The 18,524-nt window shown below is 35.6% G+C and overlaps 1 protein-coding gene across 5 annotated transcripts in view; it reads left to right on the top strand.

The window, feature by feature from the left end:
- LOC149565332 (MBOAT (membrane bound O-acyl transferase) family protein) overlaps positions 1–18,524 on the top strand; it is a 221,210-nt gene that overhangs the window by 102,339 nt on the left and 100,347 nt on the right. For all 5 annotated transcript variants that reach the window (XM_089818853.1, XM_089818854.1, XM_089818852.1 and 2 more), the window contains exons 12-15: positions 9,442–9,504; positions 16,587–16,696; positions 16,811–16,903; positions 17,047–17,128. In XM_089818853.1, coding sequence (XP_089674979.1) covers positions 9,442–9,504; positions 16,587–16,696; positions 16,811–16,903; positions 17,047–17,128 — 348 coding nt within the window. The remainder of the gene's footprint in view (positions 1–9,441; positions 9,505–16,586; positions 16,697–16,810; positions 16,904–17,046; positions 17,129–18,524) is intronic.

The raw sequence follows: 18,524 nt of genomic DNA, 5'->3' as shown, positions 1-18,524 counted from the left end.
CCCTTATTACTCCAAAATGGCTATAACTTAGCCTTATTTAAATTATTAAAATGCTAACTTAGGGGAATATTTAAATATATTAAAATATTTCCCAAATAGCGAACTAATAGTCCAAACCACCTCTATAAGGTGAAACTGATCTCGTCAGCTCCTGTGACTAATGTGGGATAATCTGAAATAACTGACAATCTCATCCCTCAAAAATAGGGATACTCCTAAAAAATAGGAATGTCTCCGAATCTCCCGAAACTGAAACCATAGAATGATCTCGTGGAGACTCAAGAATGTAACACATCTCTACCTCGTAAAATGTAGGAAACTTCTACAATTAAGGAACTGCTCTCAACTGCTCTCCCACTGTCTGAAACTCCAAATTCGAACACTGTGTACCCTGATTGAGTCCCTAAACACCACTGCCAACCTACGAGATTCTAATGATAGGCCAACTCTATCGTCTCTGATGTCCACTCTAGAAAGGGGACATGACATTAGGATTAAGATTTCTACCAAGAATTGCAGCGACATGTACTAGACTAGATCAGAAGATAACATCCTTGTTTTCCAAATTGCATAATCTGCATTTGCTACATTGCCATATCCCATCTCTGCACTGCTGATTTTATCAACTTGAGACAACACCAGTGCATCATTCTTTCTTTGGCTTTGGGTTGTTGAGCATTTCACTCACTTTTTAACATTTGTGGATGCTAAATTTGGATAAACATGGTGAGTTAATGCACTAAACACAATAAGCTCTATCCAAATCAAGGCACATCTTGTTTTTAGAGAAAAATTAAGGTGTTAAATTTGTGTAAAAGACATGCTAACATAATCCTTAGGGTTTCTTTATGATATATACTTGCAATAATATGAACTGGTGCAGGTTGGTCTTTGCTTGAGATAGCCAAATATGGTGAGAATGTGCTTTTATGAGGGTGTGTTTTGTTTGTCCTTCCAAGAAGCTTTCTTAAAGACCACCAGCCATGAGGATGGCAAGCTACTACATAGCTAGAGGGCTAGGATTAGTTGGCATTTGGAAAGCTTTCCAAGTGACAAGTGGAATAAAAGAATGAAGGGGAGGAAACTTAGCGGGGACATGTCTTAAAATTAATGGGATCTATGCAGGTAGAGGTGTAAAAGATAGGCAAGTGGATGGAAAGTATTAAATCTTTCATTGAATGGTCGATATAGGAGCATGTGGAAGATCTATATGTGGGAAAGTGGAGATGTTTGAAATTGGAGGGTGGAAATACTTGTGGATTCAAATTGATGACGAGGGCTAAAAGCTGATATATTTTGAATTATTTTTTGATGGGTAATAGGCCGAAGGTGAGGTTAATTATTATAATTTGTTGTAATTAATTGTTATTATTATTTGTTAAGCTTGAGAACATTCATACTCAAGACCTTTTAGATAAGAGGCTCACAATTTACCGTTGTGTTATAGGCTCTTGCCTGATTTAGTTTGAATTTTAGTAAAAGGAAAATGATTTAATTATTCTAGAATAAAATAGAGGAATGAATTAACCTTATTATAAATAGGCACAACTTGTTTAGTTAAGTAATTAAAAGAAAGGTTCGACTCGGTTAATTGATTAAATAGGATTTATTTAATCAACTAGTGACATGAATCGATTGCTGAAGGGGGTTTAACTTAGTTAATTACATAAGATTCATTTATTTAATTATTGGGTGGAAGATCGCCTGATTAATTAAATAGCTTTATTGAATTAATTATTGAAGATGTGATGTAGGATTATTTATGTGGATTGATGGAATTGCGACAATGTTAGGTTAAAATAGGGCTGTGGATTTTAAATGTTTGCATTTTGTTCCACTTTGAAACAACATTGCAATTAAGGGAAGTAACATCATTTAAAAGACAATAAGTATAGATGTTTAATGAGAATGGATTGGTGGTGGGATGTATCAATTGTTTGGAAGAATAGGGGTTAAGAAATGTGTTAGTGATATCCCAGTGAGAAAGGAGGTGAGTGGGTGCTCTCTCAAAATGAGTACATTCGGAGGAATGGGAAGTGGATGAGAGGGTTTGAGAATAGAAAGAAGAAAATGGGAATGGTTAAATGATTGAAGTTAGGGACATGTAGAGATGACAAAACGATGTTAGGATGTGGATGATTTGGGAATGAATATGATGTGTATGTATGATGATTATGGTTGGCGCGACGGCGGTAGGTACATTCTAGGAAGGCAATATATATGCTTATGAAGAACCAAATTTTCTTGTAGCACTGCTCTTTGTGTACCATCTTTTGCGAGATGATGATGAGGGCTCAATATCTAGTGCATTTTTAGCTATTGTGAAAGTCCAAAAACTAAAAAAATTGCAAAAATAACCATTTGATATGGGACGCCAAGGGTGAGGGTACTTTGTCTTAATATTGTTCTCTGACAACCTTTGCTAAATGTTGGAGGGAGCAACTCTGGCTTGGATAGTTCTCTGTAGCCATGGGATGAGGATTCCCATTCTTGCAGGATGGGGAGGTCTGACTCGACTTGGTTGCAAAGCTCAATGTTCTATTTACAGATTATTGCAAATCCTTCAAGTGAAAGGCCTAAGGTGAATCCCTTGGAAGATGAGAAGCTTAGGGAGATATTGTTAGAAATGCATGGAAAGGTTTATCAAAAGATAGATTTTGAGCTGGAGGTTAAGGCAGTTGACATACCTGCGACGTAGGAGGAACAACAATTAAAGGAAGAGTTTGAAGAGGGCTATGATGGTCAATTGACTATCATCACACTCCTCATCCTACACTGTTGACTATCATTGCTCTCCTCATCCTACACTTGTGTGTATTGGTGCAGCTTTGAGACAACCAATTCAAAGCAATCAAAAGGTTAATCTCATTGAGGGTAATGTCCTTTGAAATTCGTTCTGGCAGTGCTTTGAAGGATGTTGGGCAACTAACTCAGAAGGGAACAAGATACAAATCATCTGTAAATAGTAGCATCTCAACCATCTTTGGAACCGCATATGTGTTTGTATAGTAAGTTTGCAAGCCAATATTCTACCCTATTGAACCACTTGTTGTTGACGTTGTCCTGAATATTGTGGACATTGCGAAGCTTGAGATTATGAATTTTAGAGACAAAAAAGTGTTGCAAAACTTGTGCAAGTCTTTTGATGAGACAAAGATGGTTAAGAACTTGTTTTTTGATAATAAAGCAGGCCATACGACTGGTATTCCCACCATGATTGAGGATGTTGAAGATGTTAATGTTGATCAAAAGTTTGGAATGTGGATAATTCATAATGCACTAAATGCTAATGTTGATGGTGTCATAGTGGTAGGGAAGTTACTGGAGCAAGATAATATGGATCTTGAGCTTGGCTTTGCCAAGGACATGGTTAAGGCAGGAATTCTCAATCCCTTGAAAGTAGTTAGAATTGCATTGGTTGATGCTGCAAATGTTGATTTCAGGGAATGTTTTTATAGTTGTCATATTTTAGAATTAGATAATGGAGAAGATATTTTTTACACCAATCTGATGTGGAGAAGACCCATTTCGAGTGTGTTGGAGCAAAGTTTGGAAACCTTGAGATTGTCTCAAGGTCTCATTCTTCTCTGAAATTTGAAATGGGAAGCAAGGGATGCTACTATGCACGGTTGTATTGGTTGGTCTTCATGAGAGAGATTGTTGGGGTATGAAGCCCAAGAGTCACATGATTGTTTGTTCTCCCTCAACTCTTCATATTCGAAGAGCTCCTTATAATGGCTGTGTGCAACCCATGTACTTTATCAGATATTGTCTAATATAAAGTGATTCCCTACTGGAGTGTGGACATAGGCAAGTTTGTTGAATCACGATAAATATTGTGTTCTTGTATTTTGTCTTCTTTGTTTATTTTTTATTCAGTTTCCTTGCTCATTTTATATTTATAGGTACAATAAATTATTTCTTTAAACAAAGAGAAGACTTGATTGCGAGGATTACAGGGATTCATTAGGAACCACAACTATATTAGAGGCAATAGTTGTTGTCTAGACATTGTATTCTATAAGAGTGATAATTAGAGGCATCGATTTGTGTAAGCAATACTACTCATCCTCATTGCATAGTTATATTGGCATATTTGACAAGAAAAAGACCATCGCAGTAAGTGCAAGACACACCAATTTATTATAGTATCTATCTATCTATCTATCTATCTATCTATCTATCTATATATGGGGAAAAGTGACTTTGCCTATGTTTGTTGGGACCATAAATGTGAAAGTTGATGGGTGAATTTTGAGTGTCGAAGTCGCAGATCTTGTCGATGTTGATATCAAAACCCTCGAAGATACTGCAATTATTGTAAGAATATTGGGAAAAAACTTGTCGCATGATAAAATTTGATCATGGGTTAGAGAGTTTTGGGGATGCAACTTCTTGGAGATACATTTCCTCTTGAAATAATTCTTTTTGGTTAAGTTCACTTCACTTGCTGCCTAGGATGAGGTTCTTAGTCACAAGTTTTGGAATTTGACGATCAATTTATGTATGTGCAGAATTGGGTTCCTTGTTTCAGCCCTATGGACTTTAATCCCTATTATGCGCCAGTCTCGATCTCCTTATACAACCTGCCTTTTGAATTTAGGTCCATCAGTGTTCTTGATAGGATTGGTAACTCTGTAGGGCAAACCATTGACATTGACTTGGGGAGTGATAATTTGGTTCGAGTTTCCAAAATCAATATTTTGGCCATTAATCATATTCCAAAGACAATTTTCTTGTCTTCATCCTTTAGGAATTGGCACCAAAATTTGGAAATAGATAAAGAGTGTTTCTTTTTCCTTCGATGCTGGAGCTATAGGCATAAAGAGGCTTACTACCCCATCCCTCCTACTACACGCTGGATGCCCAAGAAAATCTTTCTGTCAATTCATCGCCAATTCTATTGTGAGTCGATAATTTCCTAGGGACTAAACCGAGTGAGGCTTGCAAGGCCATTACTCTATTTGAGGCTTTGGCGGACATCAACAATGACTCATAGGCGGATGCTGGTGACATAAAAAATTGCTCACAGGCAGACGTTGTGACATCAATTATGGCTCACAGGCAGATGTTGGTGACATCATCAATGGCTCATAGGTGAATAACCTCACTCATGTCATCGACCAGATGATGGTGAATTCATTGATCGTAGCATCCCATATGTTGATCCTTATCAAATCCATGACAAACTGGATACTATCAAACCATGATCGATCCCTCAATCAACAACTCAAATCCTTAGGAGTGATCCAGTTAAGAAGCGAACAAGAAGGAAGACGAACAAACAAAAAAGGCAGGAATATGCTTTGGTCACTGATCAGTCTTCTATCAAACTGTACTTCACTCGATCAAGAGGGGTCGTGCCCTCCCTTGATGGACATTGATGATTCTCTCTTAGATTCTATTTTTGCATGGTTGAAATTCTTTGGGGTTGCCAGTCTTGTGTTTCTCTACTATATCTGGGTATTCTAGGTTGAGCATTCATGGTTGGTCTCATGATTATTGATTGTCACATTCATATCTTGCTAATAGTTTTTCTCCCTAGAGCTATCCTTGTTAAGGAAGTGGGCCAACATCCCTAGCAGGATTCACGACGTGGCTTAATCGCCTCTTGTGTTCTAGAAGTCATGTGGTTGTATCGCGAGTTAACAGGTTGATATTTTGATGTAGTGGCACATATGATAGCTAACAAGTGGTATCAAAGCTTGGTCACAAGTTCGAATCCGCATGACTGCAACGAGTTACACTAGAGGGGTATTGTTAAGGCAGTGGGCCAGCATCCCTTGTAGGATTGTGATGTGGCTTAACTGCCTCCTGTGTTTTATAAGTCGTGTGGCTATATCGCATGTTAACAGGTCGATCTATTGATGCAACTGCAAACATGACGGCTAATGATCCCCAATTTATTGACGATTGGGGAGTAGATTGGCAGTGTTGTGTCAAGACTTTGATGGTGTTGCTGCATATCCTCTTGTGGCCATTTCTTTGCGCTTTGACTATCCAACCCATTCATTACTTGGATAGCTTATAATATTTTATCTTTGGTATCTGTTATCACTATATTTCTCGATCTTCCTCTCATTTGTTTCCTCCAGTGGGCTTGTTTTGATTGGACGATTCCAAGCCATGTTGGCTTCTGTGCACGGTTGCACTCTTCGTGTAATTAATTTTGATTTTAATAGAAAGGGTGCTACCAACATGGTAGCAATTTGCCTATATATATATGCAATAACCCTAATCAGTTATAGCTTAAACAAATTTCAATTTCCTTTGTTGTAGTTTTGAGCCAATGTCAATTTACAACCAAGAAAAATAAGATACTGAAATGATTGGATGTGTTTCTTCATCAAATGGGCTCATATTTATAGTCGCCAAATGGCACAAGTTTCCCAAATGAACTTCACTTAAGAAGCTTCCTCCACACAACATTAAAATATAATAAAGTGTCATAATATATTTTATTAATTGCTTTTGGCTCCAAAACTAAACTTTTCCACCATAACATAATATTCTGACACAAAAGGCTACTGTTTCTTGTTCTATGATTTAAAACTTTTCATTTCGGTTCCAATGAGCTATGATACTGAGGTGAGCAACATACAATACCAAAAAAAATAGAAACCTTGACATATTTAGATGAATAATAATAATTCACTCGTCTTGCGAAAACAACTGAAGAAGCATCAGGATCAAAATCTGACAACACTAGAGTGATTTTGATGAAGAAAGACGATGAATGAACTTGAGGGGGTGACTTACTATAAATAGACGCTCCCTCCAAGATTTTTTGTAGCCCAAATCTGAAGCCCGAAATAAAAAACTAAGAGCATCACCCAACTCCTCTAACTCAACTGAGCTCATCAGAACCAACCGTTTGACTTACGATAAATAGTAAGTCCCTCAAATGGAGCGAAAACACACCATAGGTTGCTAGAAGGCCTATAACCCCACAACTGAGACACTCAAATCCCACTGTCATTTCACAAGGGTCACAATGGTGAACTGACCAAGCCAATTGCAAGAACTTGCTAAAAATGGGGACATAAAAATAACTGAATGTGATCTTAGCTTGACATCCAATGACAAGGAAATAATGTGTCAAGATGTAAGTACTAATTCACCTTGTTTTGAAACTTTTAGGGCTCTCTATGATGAAGATCTTAGAGCTTAAAGATTAATTGTTTGTCACTTGGGTCCAGCTCTATGCTTTCAAATCCAATTGTTGTGATTATGGACATGATTTTTGCATGGAACTGATCCGATGTGCAAAGGCTTAATATAATAGAATATGCTTGATTTAATTCATCTTCCTTAATCTTGATATCTAAAATGCTGCAAGGGCTGATGGTGATTGAAAACGCCTTTGGGGAACTTGTTGGATCACAGGGCTCATATTATCCTAAGTTAGATCCTTGATTAGACTAACATTATTGTCTTGAGCGGAAGCATTGAAGACATCAAGCAAACATCTGTAGAATGATATCATAAGTAGATAATGGATAGTAAATTTTGCTTTAGCTCTTAGTTCTAGATTTTCTTCTCACATTCCAACATTCCATGATATTTTTCAAATAAGTGAATGCATGTTCTTAAGTACAACAAGAAGAACACAAACCAATGCAATACACTAAGTTGTGTTATGACGGCTATTGTAGTGGTAAGAAACGAATAAATTTGAATTTAGAAGTGAAGGGATCAGACTATGACTGGAAGTGATTTGGTTCAAGTTTTCATTTTTTAGATATGACCGAGGGTGCTGAAGAATAGGTCTAGGGATCAAGCATGAAAATTTGAGTATCAGTTGGGGATTACTATTAGTGATGAAAAGATCAGAATTTTTGGTGAACAATTTTCACATGCAATTATGCCACTTGTAAGCTGATCATTGCATTTACTCCACTTAAACCAAAGTTGGCTCAAAACACATATTATAATAATGCAGTGAGTTTTCTGATGCATTTATAAGTGGCATTTCCTAAACACTTCTATTTTTAAGAAAAAAATTGACGGTGCACTTCCCTATCCCCATTCTTCATAATTGTGTTTTACAGATCAAGTACTACTTTGACTTGAGGCTATTAGATAGGGTATGTGTTAGATATGGAAACAAGCAATTTAAATGTTTTTGCTAAGCATTCAAGTCTTCAATTAAATTTAATTTGCAATTTCAATTTTTTATTCTTGGGGATTTGACCCATGTGTTTTTATTATTTAAGTCATTTCAAGACGTCCTTTTCGAATATTAATCTACAAGGAAAAGGTATCCACGTGGCACATAAAGACCTCTAAGCATTTGTAAGTTGTGAGAAGGAATTGCCAATGCTTCTAGCCTCTTTCTCCAACAGCATTGGAGCACACAAGTCACCCCTATGTCGTAGTTGTACTTGCAGTTCTTGTGGGATTAACCCAAATACAATCCAATCAGGTAGTTTTTTAAGTTTAGAAGTCTTTTTGATGGGAATGTGTTTTTTCCTGTATCACAAATTTTAGTCTTCTGTTTGAAAAATTTGACATTGTCAACATCATACATTGACTCTTCTCTCATGAGAATCATGCACTACTAGTTGCAAGCTGTGAAACTTGATTGGAAACTAGAGTAGGAACTGTTGGCAATGGGCGAGTGTCTTCCGTGAGGTTCATGACATGGCTTAACCGCTTCTGTGGATTCTATAAGTCTAGTGGTTGCATCAGGCATTAACAAGTCGGTCTTTTGGTGCAACAATAACCCTATTTTGTAAAAAGTGGTATCAAAGGTTGGTCACCCGTTTGATTCACGCAGGCCACGACGTGTGACACTGGAGGGGGATTCTTGGCAATGGGCCATTGTCCCTTGTGGGGTTTGTGACATGGCTTAGTTGTCTCCTATGACTTCTCTAAATCCAGTGGTTCTATTGGGCATTAATAGGTCGATCTTTTGGTGCAACTACAACCCTAGCTTGTAAATGGAACACTATCACTAAAATAGTTAACATTACTAATATTTGAGTGTTATCTATATGAGTGTTTCTAGCCTCTTACCCTGATAAAAAAAGATTTTGAAGTATGCAATACTTTATAGATCACCTATCTCTTAGTTATAAGCATTGTGGGATTAATCATTTACAACCCAATCATGTACTTATATTAAGTTTTGAAGTCTTTGATGTGAATTTGAATTATAACTTTTTTTGGACTATTAAGTTATATTTATTGTTTAAAAATTTTGAAATTATTCAAATCGCAAGTTAAATCCTCCTATGATGAGAATTATGCACTATCAGTGAAAATGCCATTCTCCATCTGTGGAATTTGGTTGGACACATGAGTAGGGACTTTGTCACTAAAACACTTTACATATTAATATTTTACAGTTTTACTTATGTACTACTGAATTAGTTGTTGTGTAATGTTCTTTGAGATTGGAAACTGAGAACTGATCAGTATCTTTTGCTTCTGTAACAGGTTTTAAACTTTATGTGGCTTAAATTCCTGTTGATCTGGCGGTATTTCAGATTTTGGGCATTGGTATGTACATCACGATTTTACCTGAGATTCTTTAGTTTGTGGCAGAAAGTGGCACACAAAATAAATAAATTATTCTAGGATTTGAATAACAGGTGGTGATGTCAATTTGTTGGACTCCGAAATTCTCTTTAGAAACATCTATCCACTTTTTATGGATGCAAGGCTGCACAAGATATTTAGTGTTAAACTTTATTTAATTAATTAAGTTGTCAAGAATTTCATGTTATTCTAATGGAGGTGTACCTTGAGAGTAATCTACTATTTATCATCAATGATTTAGAAGCTTCTGTAATGGAAGAATTTTAGTTTACTTTACATGTATATTAGGATGAAAAAATTCAATATAATGGCTGTTTTCTAAATCTGGGGATGGTTATTTGGTTACAATTTTAGAATTGATATTACACACATTTATATTTGTTATTTAGCTTTCATGATGCTGAATTATATAAGCATTTCAGCTTGTAGTTGGAAATGTTTCTATGGTCTTTTTGTTTGCTGGATGTGCTTATATGACATTTCTGTTCCCCGCAGTAATCAATGAATATTGAGTGCAAACATATTTTTTATGTAGTTCTAGCAAGTATATATGAACCCGCTATCATTTTGTTGAACCTTGTTTTTCTTGTCCTTTTTTGTGAAAATTTGTGCTTGAAATTTATTTTCATGTTTTCTTTTCCTTTTGTTGGGTTCAAAGAACAAACTTTCTGATGAAAACAGATTGGAGATATGCCTGATCTTACAGCTACTGAATAGATAATTTATACTGATCTTACAGCTACTGAATAGATAATTTATACTAAAATCACAAGCCACTGAAATGACACCTTACAATTCAATAGTTTATACCATAGTAGCAGAAAATCTGCAACAAATTGCGATTAATCTAGAATTGGGGTCAATGCCTGTTAATTCCCGCAAAAATCTGCTCAAATTGGCCAACTATGGTCAAAAAATTTTTGGGCAAAAAAAACTGCATATAATTGGCAAAAAATTTGCTTTTAAATCCTGATTGATAGCTAAAAAGGGCTGGGGTTGCTGGTTCCAAGAAATCCATAAAAGGTGCCAAAAAGCACCCCATTTTCCTATTTATCAGCACCGTGCACACTGCAAAACTTCAGTTACAAACAATGAGCTTGAGCAGCGCAAGTTGTGAAAAACAAGAAGAAAACTTCTGCAGTGAATTCTACTTGCTGCGAGCCATGAGAAGCAAGGAGAAAATGCCATTTCCATCAGCCGCATCTCATCATTTTCATCGCCTTTTCCAGTTATTCTGCTTATTTTCATCAACATAACCAAGTGCCTTGACATCAATGACAATCTTTTCAGCAGAATACTCAGCTACAGGTTTGAGTAAAATATCAGTAGCGTTAATTTATTTGAAGCAGAGCTGGGTGCTTTGAATTAATGAGAGTAGAATCACTTTCAGATAGGTAGCAATATCTGTTCCAAAAAGACAGAACAGCATATTTGGTGTTTGAGTAGACTGTTTTTGGCTGAAAGATATCTGCATTGTTAAGGGAGATATTATTTTTTGGAGTTGCGTGTGGGGAGTAGTAATTGTACTGAGTAGGGTATGCTATTTTACAGCAGTATATAAAGAGAACTTGTTAAGAATTGCTCCAGGTTTCAGTGTATTTTCGGGGTTGGTGCCTCAGCTGATCCTGGTTAGTGCTTTGAGGAGGGTTGGTGCTCTTAAATTGAGGTTGGTGCCTCAGCTGATCAGATTTGATGCTTCAAAGAGGGTTGGTGCTCAATAATGTTATCTGGGTTGCTACCCATTTTTGTTTATGAAAGATATTATATGCCATGGATTTTTACCCGAAAGTACCTTTTGTAGAAATCTGGTGTCCTTGTATTAGTTCACTGAAGATTACTACATTCTTTCTTATCTTAATCTTATGCTATTAGTATATTGGATCGCTGCTAACAAATACATTTCTGTTTAGGATGGTCTACTCTTCTAACCTTAATTGTAGTTATTAACTTATTTCTTTGTTTTCTGCTCCTCCACAGAAGTAATTGCACCCCCATCTTAAATAAATGTCCTTTTCCTAGTTTTAAGGAGTTGGCCCTAGGCCAATGTTTTTTTATTTTAATTTGGTTACCAAACAGGTCAGCTGATAGAGAATAAATTCAGTCAGTATTCTTATCCTAGTTAGCCCAATACTATTATTACTTATGTATATTTGTTTATGCTAATATCAAGACATTTTAGGAGTTGTAGGTCAGCCTCAGGGACAGGGCAACCCTCTCCAATGTTTACCATTTCTTCCCCTTGCTTCTTTTTTAGTTCTTTTTTCTCTTCAAAAGCCTCTAGTTGACATTTTACTTCATGTACAACATCAAGGGTTGATTTTCAGCATGTTTTTGTTGGATACAATTCTTCAAATTGTATGTTGTCATTGATGTTACACAAATGTTAGCATTAACCGAGCAAATCACAGTGTTAACCAAGTAGTCGGGCAATGAAGGAATCATAGTGTTAACCGAGTAGTCAGGAAATGAAGAAATCACAGCATTAGCCAAGTGGAGTCGGGCAATGGAGAAGTCACAGTGTTAACTGAGTACTCGAGCAATGAAGGAATCACAGTGTTAAGTGAGTAGTTGGGCAATGAAGGAATCGCAGTGTTAATTGAGTGGCTAATCCCAGTATTAACCGAGTATCATTAGATTACACTTGTTAATTAATTGACTAATTGAGGCTGATTAGTTGGATTTTTAATGCCTATTTGAAAAGGTATTCAAGCCGACTTGGCAAAGTTTATGATATATAAGAAAGATCAAGAAGTGTAATGAAATGTACAGAGCAAGGAAAACACGATGGATACGTGATCGAAGAAAAAGGAAGAGTAGGCAAGTGTGGAAGATAAGAAGCAAAGAATATTCTGATCATCAAGGATCCAGAGGTCAAGCCAAACAGAGATCTGAATCTGCAAAAGAAGTTGCTTCATAAATTAGGTCAGATTACTGTTACCTTCTAACCATTGTAGCAGCGAACAAATCTCCTAACAAAGTTGACTTAACAATTAGATTGTAAATCCTCTAACAAGCTGACATTTCAAGATTGAAGTGTTTGAAGACCTCTAACTAGGCAACTCCTAATAGGGTGATCTAAATCCTCTAACAGGGTCATACTTAACAGTATGTATTGTAAACTTTAACAGGGTTGGCTCCTAACAACACTCACTTCAGAAGAGTGAAAAATATTGTAACTAGTTGCATGGTGGTTTTCCCAAATTAGGTTTCTACATTAAATCTTGGTATCATCTGTGTTCATGTTATTTGCTTTATGCTTTATGTTTCTGCAACTAAATTACTAAAGGTTAAAATAGATTAATAATCATAGGACTGCTTTGTTAACCCAATTACAGCAAGAACTTAGTTTTAACCGAGATGGATAGAGAATTGCATGATCAGTGAAAAGTTTGATTTGACATCTAGGGATAGGGAATTGTTTTTGTGGTAACTGATTTACCCCTCCCCTCTTAGTTACTCTCGTCATTTCCAATAGGTTTAGCATCATGGTATAGTATTTGACATTTGTAGAAGGTGAGACTTCAAGTGATTAATACCTCCCTCATTATATTTGGCTTTTCCATGAGAACATATTATTTTACCTTTTTTAAAAAATTTGGGGATGGCATGTTTCCAAGAAGGATCCTTTCTAACTAAACTTCGGGTAGACATTATGCTTGAAATTTTGGAACAATTTGTAAATGAATTGCAAGCTACAATAAATTATAAATGATAAAATATAGCATTGACACTTTCTAATTAGATTAAAATTAAAAAAGATGAAAAAACTAAGAACAATTAGGGTTTACAGCTAAATAATTAAGGGAAAATACAAAAAAACAGCTAGGGTTTGATTATTGGATACCTAGGGTATTTTTTTGATTAACTTAAAATAAAATTAAAAAAAGAAAAATGTACAATAAAGGGGAAGTTTAAAATTTAAACAATCAATAAACAACAAAAACTTCTTCAAATTCGCTCCAAAGATGAAGAAATGCAGCTCCAAATTAGCAAAGGCCTCCTTCAAATCCTTCTTAAACTCCTTTAAATGTGTGAATGCGAGTTACTAACTTTTGCCCAAATGATACTTGTCTATCTTCTCTACAATTGATTTGCTAGTTTTCTCTTTTATGACACACTAGTCTTGTTCAAATGACTCTTTTTCACTCCTTGTGCTTGAAAACAATAAGAATACGTTTTAGGGCTGAGAAGGAACATATAGATGGCCTTTTGTTTATCTGAAAACTGTTTTTTAAAATTTTTATTGTCACTTCTTACTAGCTGGGTTCGTCACTTCTGGTGCTTGGGGCTCTTTGAGTCTGGCAGACCCAACGAGTCTGCCTAGATTCTTCTAGAATCTGCAGTTGTTGAGTATTGGGCCGGGAGACTCAGGACAACTTGCCTGGTCCTGGACTCGAGTCCAGGCAAGTCCTGAAAATACGATTCAATAGCATAAGAATCATTTGTCAAAAGTATTTCAACTAGAAATATCTGTTGTTCTTACATGCCAAGTGTTAATAAAAGTATCTACAGGTTTCAAGAGCTTGGTTATATTATCTTGGTAGGGGATATTACAGATCATGAATTGAATCCTAAAGATCTCTTTGATATTTTTATCATGAACATGGCTGTTCTGAAATGAAGGCTTTTCCTGGTATTCATAGCTGGCGGATCCTTTGTGGGAATCAAGAAGATGATAATCTCTTTCCAATAATGGAAATGTCCCTAGACTATTCAGTGGGAGATATGAAAACTTTATGGTACCTATGCCACATGACTTCCATTGATAACCATTCATTATGTAGACCCAACAAAGTGTTGTATTGATAGTTTTCTTTTTAAATTCCTCTAGTATTCATGGCTATATTGGGCACTTCTAATTGGAATACTGTCTAGATGCTTTATCATGGCTAGAGGTCTTGATAGTTTGTTGAGGAGCTCTTGCTAAATAAGCATTCATGTCACATATATGACACATAAAATAGATATTCTCACAGTCTAAGGATTCCTTAAAAGAGGTTTCTTCCAAAGTTATGGAAAAAATAAGTGAAAATATACCATTGACAATTTTTTAATGACGAGTCCTCTACAGGATCAGAACTTGTTCTCTAATATCTCAAAAACATGCCAACTTGGCTTTAGCACTAGGCACTAGGTTCCTCCTGGATTAACTAACTATTTTCTCTAATCTTCATATAAGATAATTATATCCAGCCGTTAGACTGATTCATTAGGACCTATCACTTTCTAGTATTTAAATATCCACGAAGTTATGATGGTCATGGACAGAACTCAACAAACTAGGGAGGGTCCTGCCCCTAAACTTTATTTTAATCCTCCTGATATTAGTTTCAAATTTCAATATCCAATTCACTTGCCAAGTTGGTGGTAGGTTTAGAAAATGAGATCACAACCCTATGGCCCTTTTGAAGGAATTAAAATACATTCTCCTTGGAATTTTCATGCAATTTGCCTTCTAGAATATTTCCAAGGGCAAGACTAAGTGAGGACACCTCATCCAAATCCCCAATCTCTGCTATACTGTCAAATAGTATGCTACATTCCTATACTCAAGAACTACATTCCCAGTTTGAAATCCTTAACTACTATGATTTCCCATATTTAATTCTCATTCTTCCCACAGTATGCTTACAAGTTTTGTTGCTTCTATAACTAGCTTTAGGAAAAATAATACATCAGTGTTACTTAGTCTCGAGCCACATTGTATAGATATCTTTGTAGTGGATTTTTGCTTAACATTTGCCATTAGGATTGGAATCTCTTAACTGTAGAATTAAATAGTACCTGGACTTGATTACAAATTTGCAACATATATGAATGATTTTGGTGCCTAGTTCCTGCATGACCGTTAACATTTATTTCTACTGACCGGCTTTTTTGAATGGGAGTTGGTGACTTGAAGTTAAACATGGCCAGTTCTTTATTTTCTGGGAGGCATCTGCTAATTTTCCGTGGCATAATTTGTATCTAATCCCAACATGGTATGACTATATGCAATCTGAGTTGCAAATTCAATTGAATAATGAAAAAGACAATCCTTAATCAAAGGCATCATCATGGTAATGTTAGGTTTGCATAGTCTCAGGGTTTTGTCCGATTCTTTTCTCTTTCATGTACTCTATACCTCTTTGTAACTTTCTGGACCCAGAGTATTGTATAGATTTGAGTTAATAAAACTTTTGCATGTGCGGCAGTGAGCTTATTGAGTTTGCATCCAAGAAAATCAAGAACTAAGAGAGCAGGACAGTTGGAGTTGGCAACACATTCTCTCCATAAGGCATAGAGTGTTTGTTGACTGAAGTCCCTGGAGCCCATCCATTGGACAAGTTTGGTGAAGAAACACCATAGTGAGACAAAAAATGCCTAGTGTCAAGCTTGATTGGCCCAATGATCAAACAACTAACTAAAGACTGCATTTTTCATAAGCCCATTTTACCCCAACTCCATGATCTTGAGTGCCTTGAATATGACGGTTTTGAGCTTGTAGGCACTTAGTGATTGATATGAGTTCCTGAACTAACATGAATCCCAGCTATAAATTTTTGACCTTGATGCCACTATCAGCTTCAAGAACTACAGTAAGAATAAAGCAGGAAAGAAATTCAGGTTCTATTTAGGCAATGCCAATATATTGCTGTTGTAAGACCACATTCTCTACTGTAGATGGCCTGGATAAATGATTTCATGGACGTGAAAAGCTTGCCTTTGATTTGGGTATTGACATGATAATCTGTCAAGTGTTTAGAACATTAACTTGGAAGCTGAAATCATTTTTTTTCAGTCCAAATCTTGCCAAGCCCGTTGAGCTGTTACACATGGTTGTTGGTTTTCTTTTAAATAGTTTTCTTTGGATGTGTATAAACTTATTCCCATTTCAGATGCATTATGTTTGGATGATTTTCTTTTTAACTCGTCCTACAGCGTTGAGCAAGACAGAATTTAGAACTGCTTCAATTTCCACTATACAATTGTTATTTGTTTATTAGTTAATCTTACAAAATTGATACGCTTAAATAATAATCTAAATTAGTTTTTGGTTGCAGATTGGAGGTATCGAAACTCCTGAGAACATGCCTCGTTGTATCAATAATTGTTATGATCTTGAAGGATTTTGGAAAAGTTGGCATGCATCTTACAATAGATGGCTTGTAAGGTATTAAATGTAAACTCATAGTTGTGAATACAATGTGAGCACAAATTCAAAGTTAAGTTAATAATGTGGTTATCATTTGGTGGCATTCACCATTTCACTTTTTGATCCTCTTAGGTATTTGTACATTCCACTTGGGGGTTCTCAAAGGAAATTACTTAATGTTTGGCCAATATTTACATTTGTGGCCATATGGCATGACTTGGAGTGGTATGTTTAATATTTTTTTTATTTGACTGCTATGCTAATTATTTTTACTTTATATTCACAAAGATATTGCTTTGAGACATGCCTTATTGCATTGTAAAGATCCTTGTATCCTCTGACCATTGCTTGAAGACTTTCTATTGTAGGAAGCTTTTGTCTTGGGCATGGGTGACTTGTGTCTTTTGGATGCCAGAAGTACTATTCAAGTCAATCATGCGCACATCTCATGTGAGAATAATTGATTCACCTATTTTCATTAGCATTTAATGTGCCTATTTCCTCTTCTTTGTTTTTGTATTATGTTGGCTTCACAAGACTATCAATTATAGTTTTCTTAAGTATTTGCCAAAGCCATAAAATATATCTTCAGTATAAAGTCGTTTGGGTTAAAAGTATACCATTATTGTTAAAGATTTTGCTATTTATGGCTATAATTTAGTTTTCATATATAACGCATACAACAACCTAGGTATATGTAAGATTTGTTTAATTTCAATTTACAATTTAAAGATCAATGGCTTGTTGCTAGGTTTACATAAATCAATCTTTGTAAATGCAGTGTATAAATTGAAGATACACATTTAAAATGCTAAATAAATATTTACAGAGTTTAATGCATAGCTTATTTCCATTAAATATGTAAACTGCATTGTTTCCTGCTCTTCAATTTAAATGGTTTTATACTCAAATAGTTAAAACTTCATTTTGAAAGATCTTCTCATTCGGATGTTTTCATCGCTAAAGATGTAATCTGTGTTGTTATCTTGCCCTCCAATTTCAATGTGCCTCCCTCGCTATAAGAGGATGTGCTAAAGTCACCTTTCTAGTCAAACTTGATATTAAAGTGTCTTCACCTTGGAATGTTTAGTCAAGTCCCTAGTCTCACCAAGATAGATAAATAGTGGTACCCATATGGATATTACCAAAATATGCTTGAGATGAGCTCTGTTCAAGGACTCTCACATTAGAGCTACATATAGAATACTAATTCATTATTTTATCTTATCTGCACCATCCCAATGAGATCACTAATACCCTACTCTACAAGTGGTTCTCCCCATGGTAATTTTGCTTGTAGATTATAAACTTCTTTTGGGAGATGATTGCAATATGAGGATCATTAATGCTTAGCCCTGTCAATGCTCAGAGATAAACTTATCTGAAGTAAGAATTTCAGTTCATCACATCCTATTCCAATTTGATTTGGATTCCAAGATACACTTAGGGATAATATCATAATATTCTAATCATGAACTATAAATGTGTTATATACGTGGAAGCAATGCTTCTATTAAAACATTGATTAGATGCAAAACCATATTAGAACTGGAACATAGAAACTAATTGATGTATGTACTGTGCATGCATACTCTTCAGTAAGATGGACAGCCGTCTATTTTCTACTACTACTTCTGTATAATAACCATGCAGTGATATATAATAGCATTAATGTACACATCTTGTTAAAAATTGATGAAGGCTAAATATTTCTTGTGAATGTTGTTATCACTATACTTGTGATTCCTCACCTTCACATGGTTAAGCTTAACACTTTCACATGCACTTGTTGAATCAAGCTCACATGGAGGTAACAGCATTGTTAATGCTTGCCAATACATGTGAA

The sequence above is a fragment of the Cupressus sempervirens genome, chromosome 3 (genome assembly GCF_028749045.1).
Source record: "Cupressus sempervirens isolate cs-2001-9-10 chromosome 3, ASM2874904v1, whole genome shotgun sequence".
Taxonomy (NCBI): domain Eukaryota; kingdom Viridiplantae; phylum Streptophyta; class Pinopsida; order Cupressales; family Cupressaceae; genus Cupressus; species Cupressus sempervirens.
The sequence above is the reverse complement of the archived record's forward strand: the minus strand, read 5'-3'. Positions and strand labels throughout refer to the sequence as shown.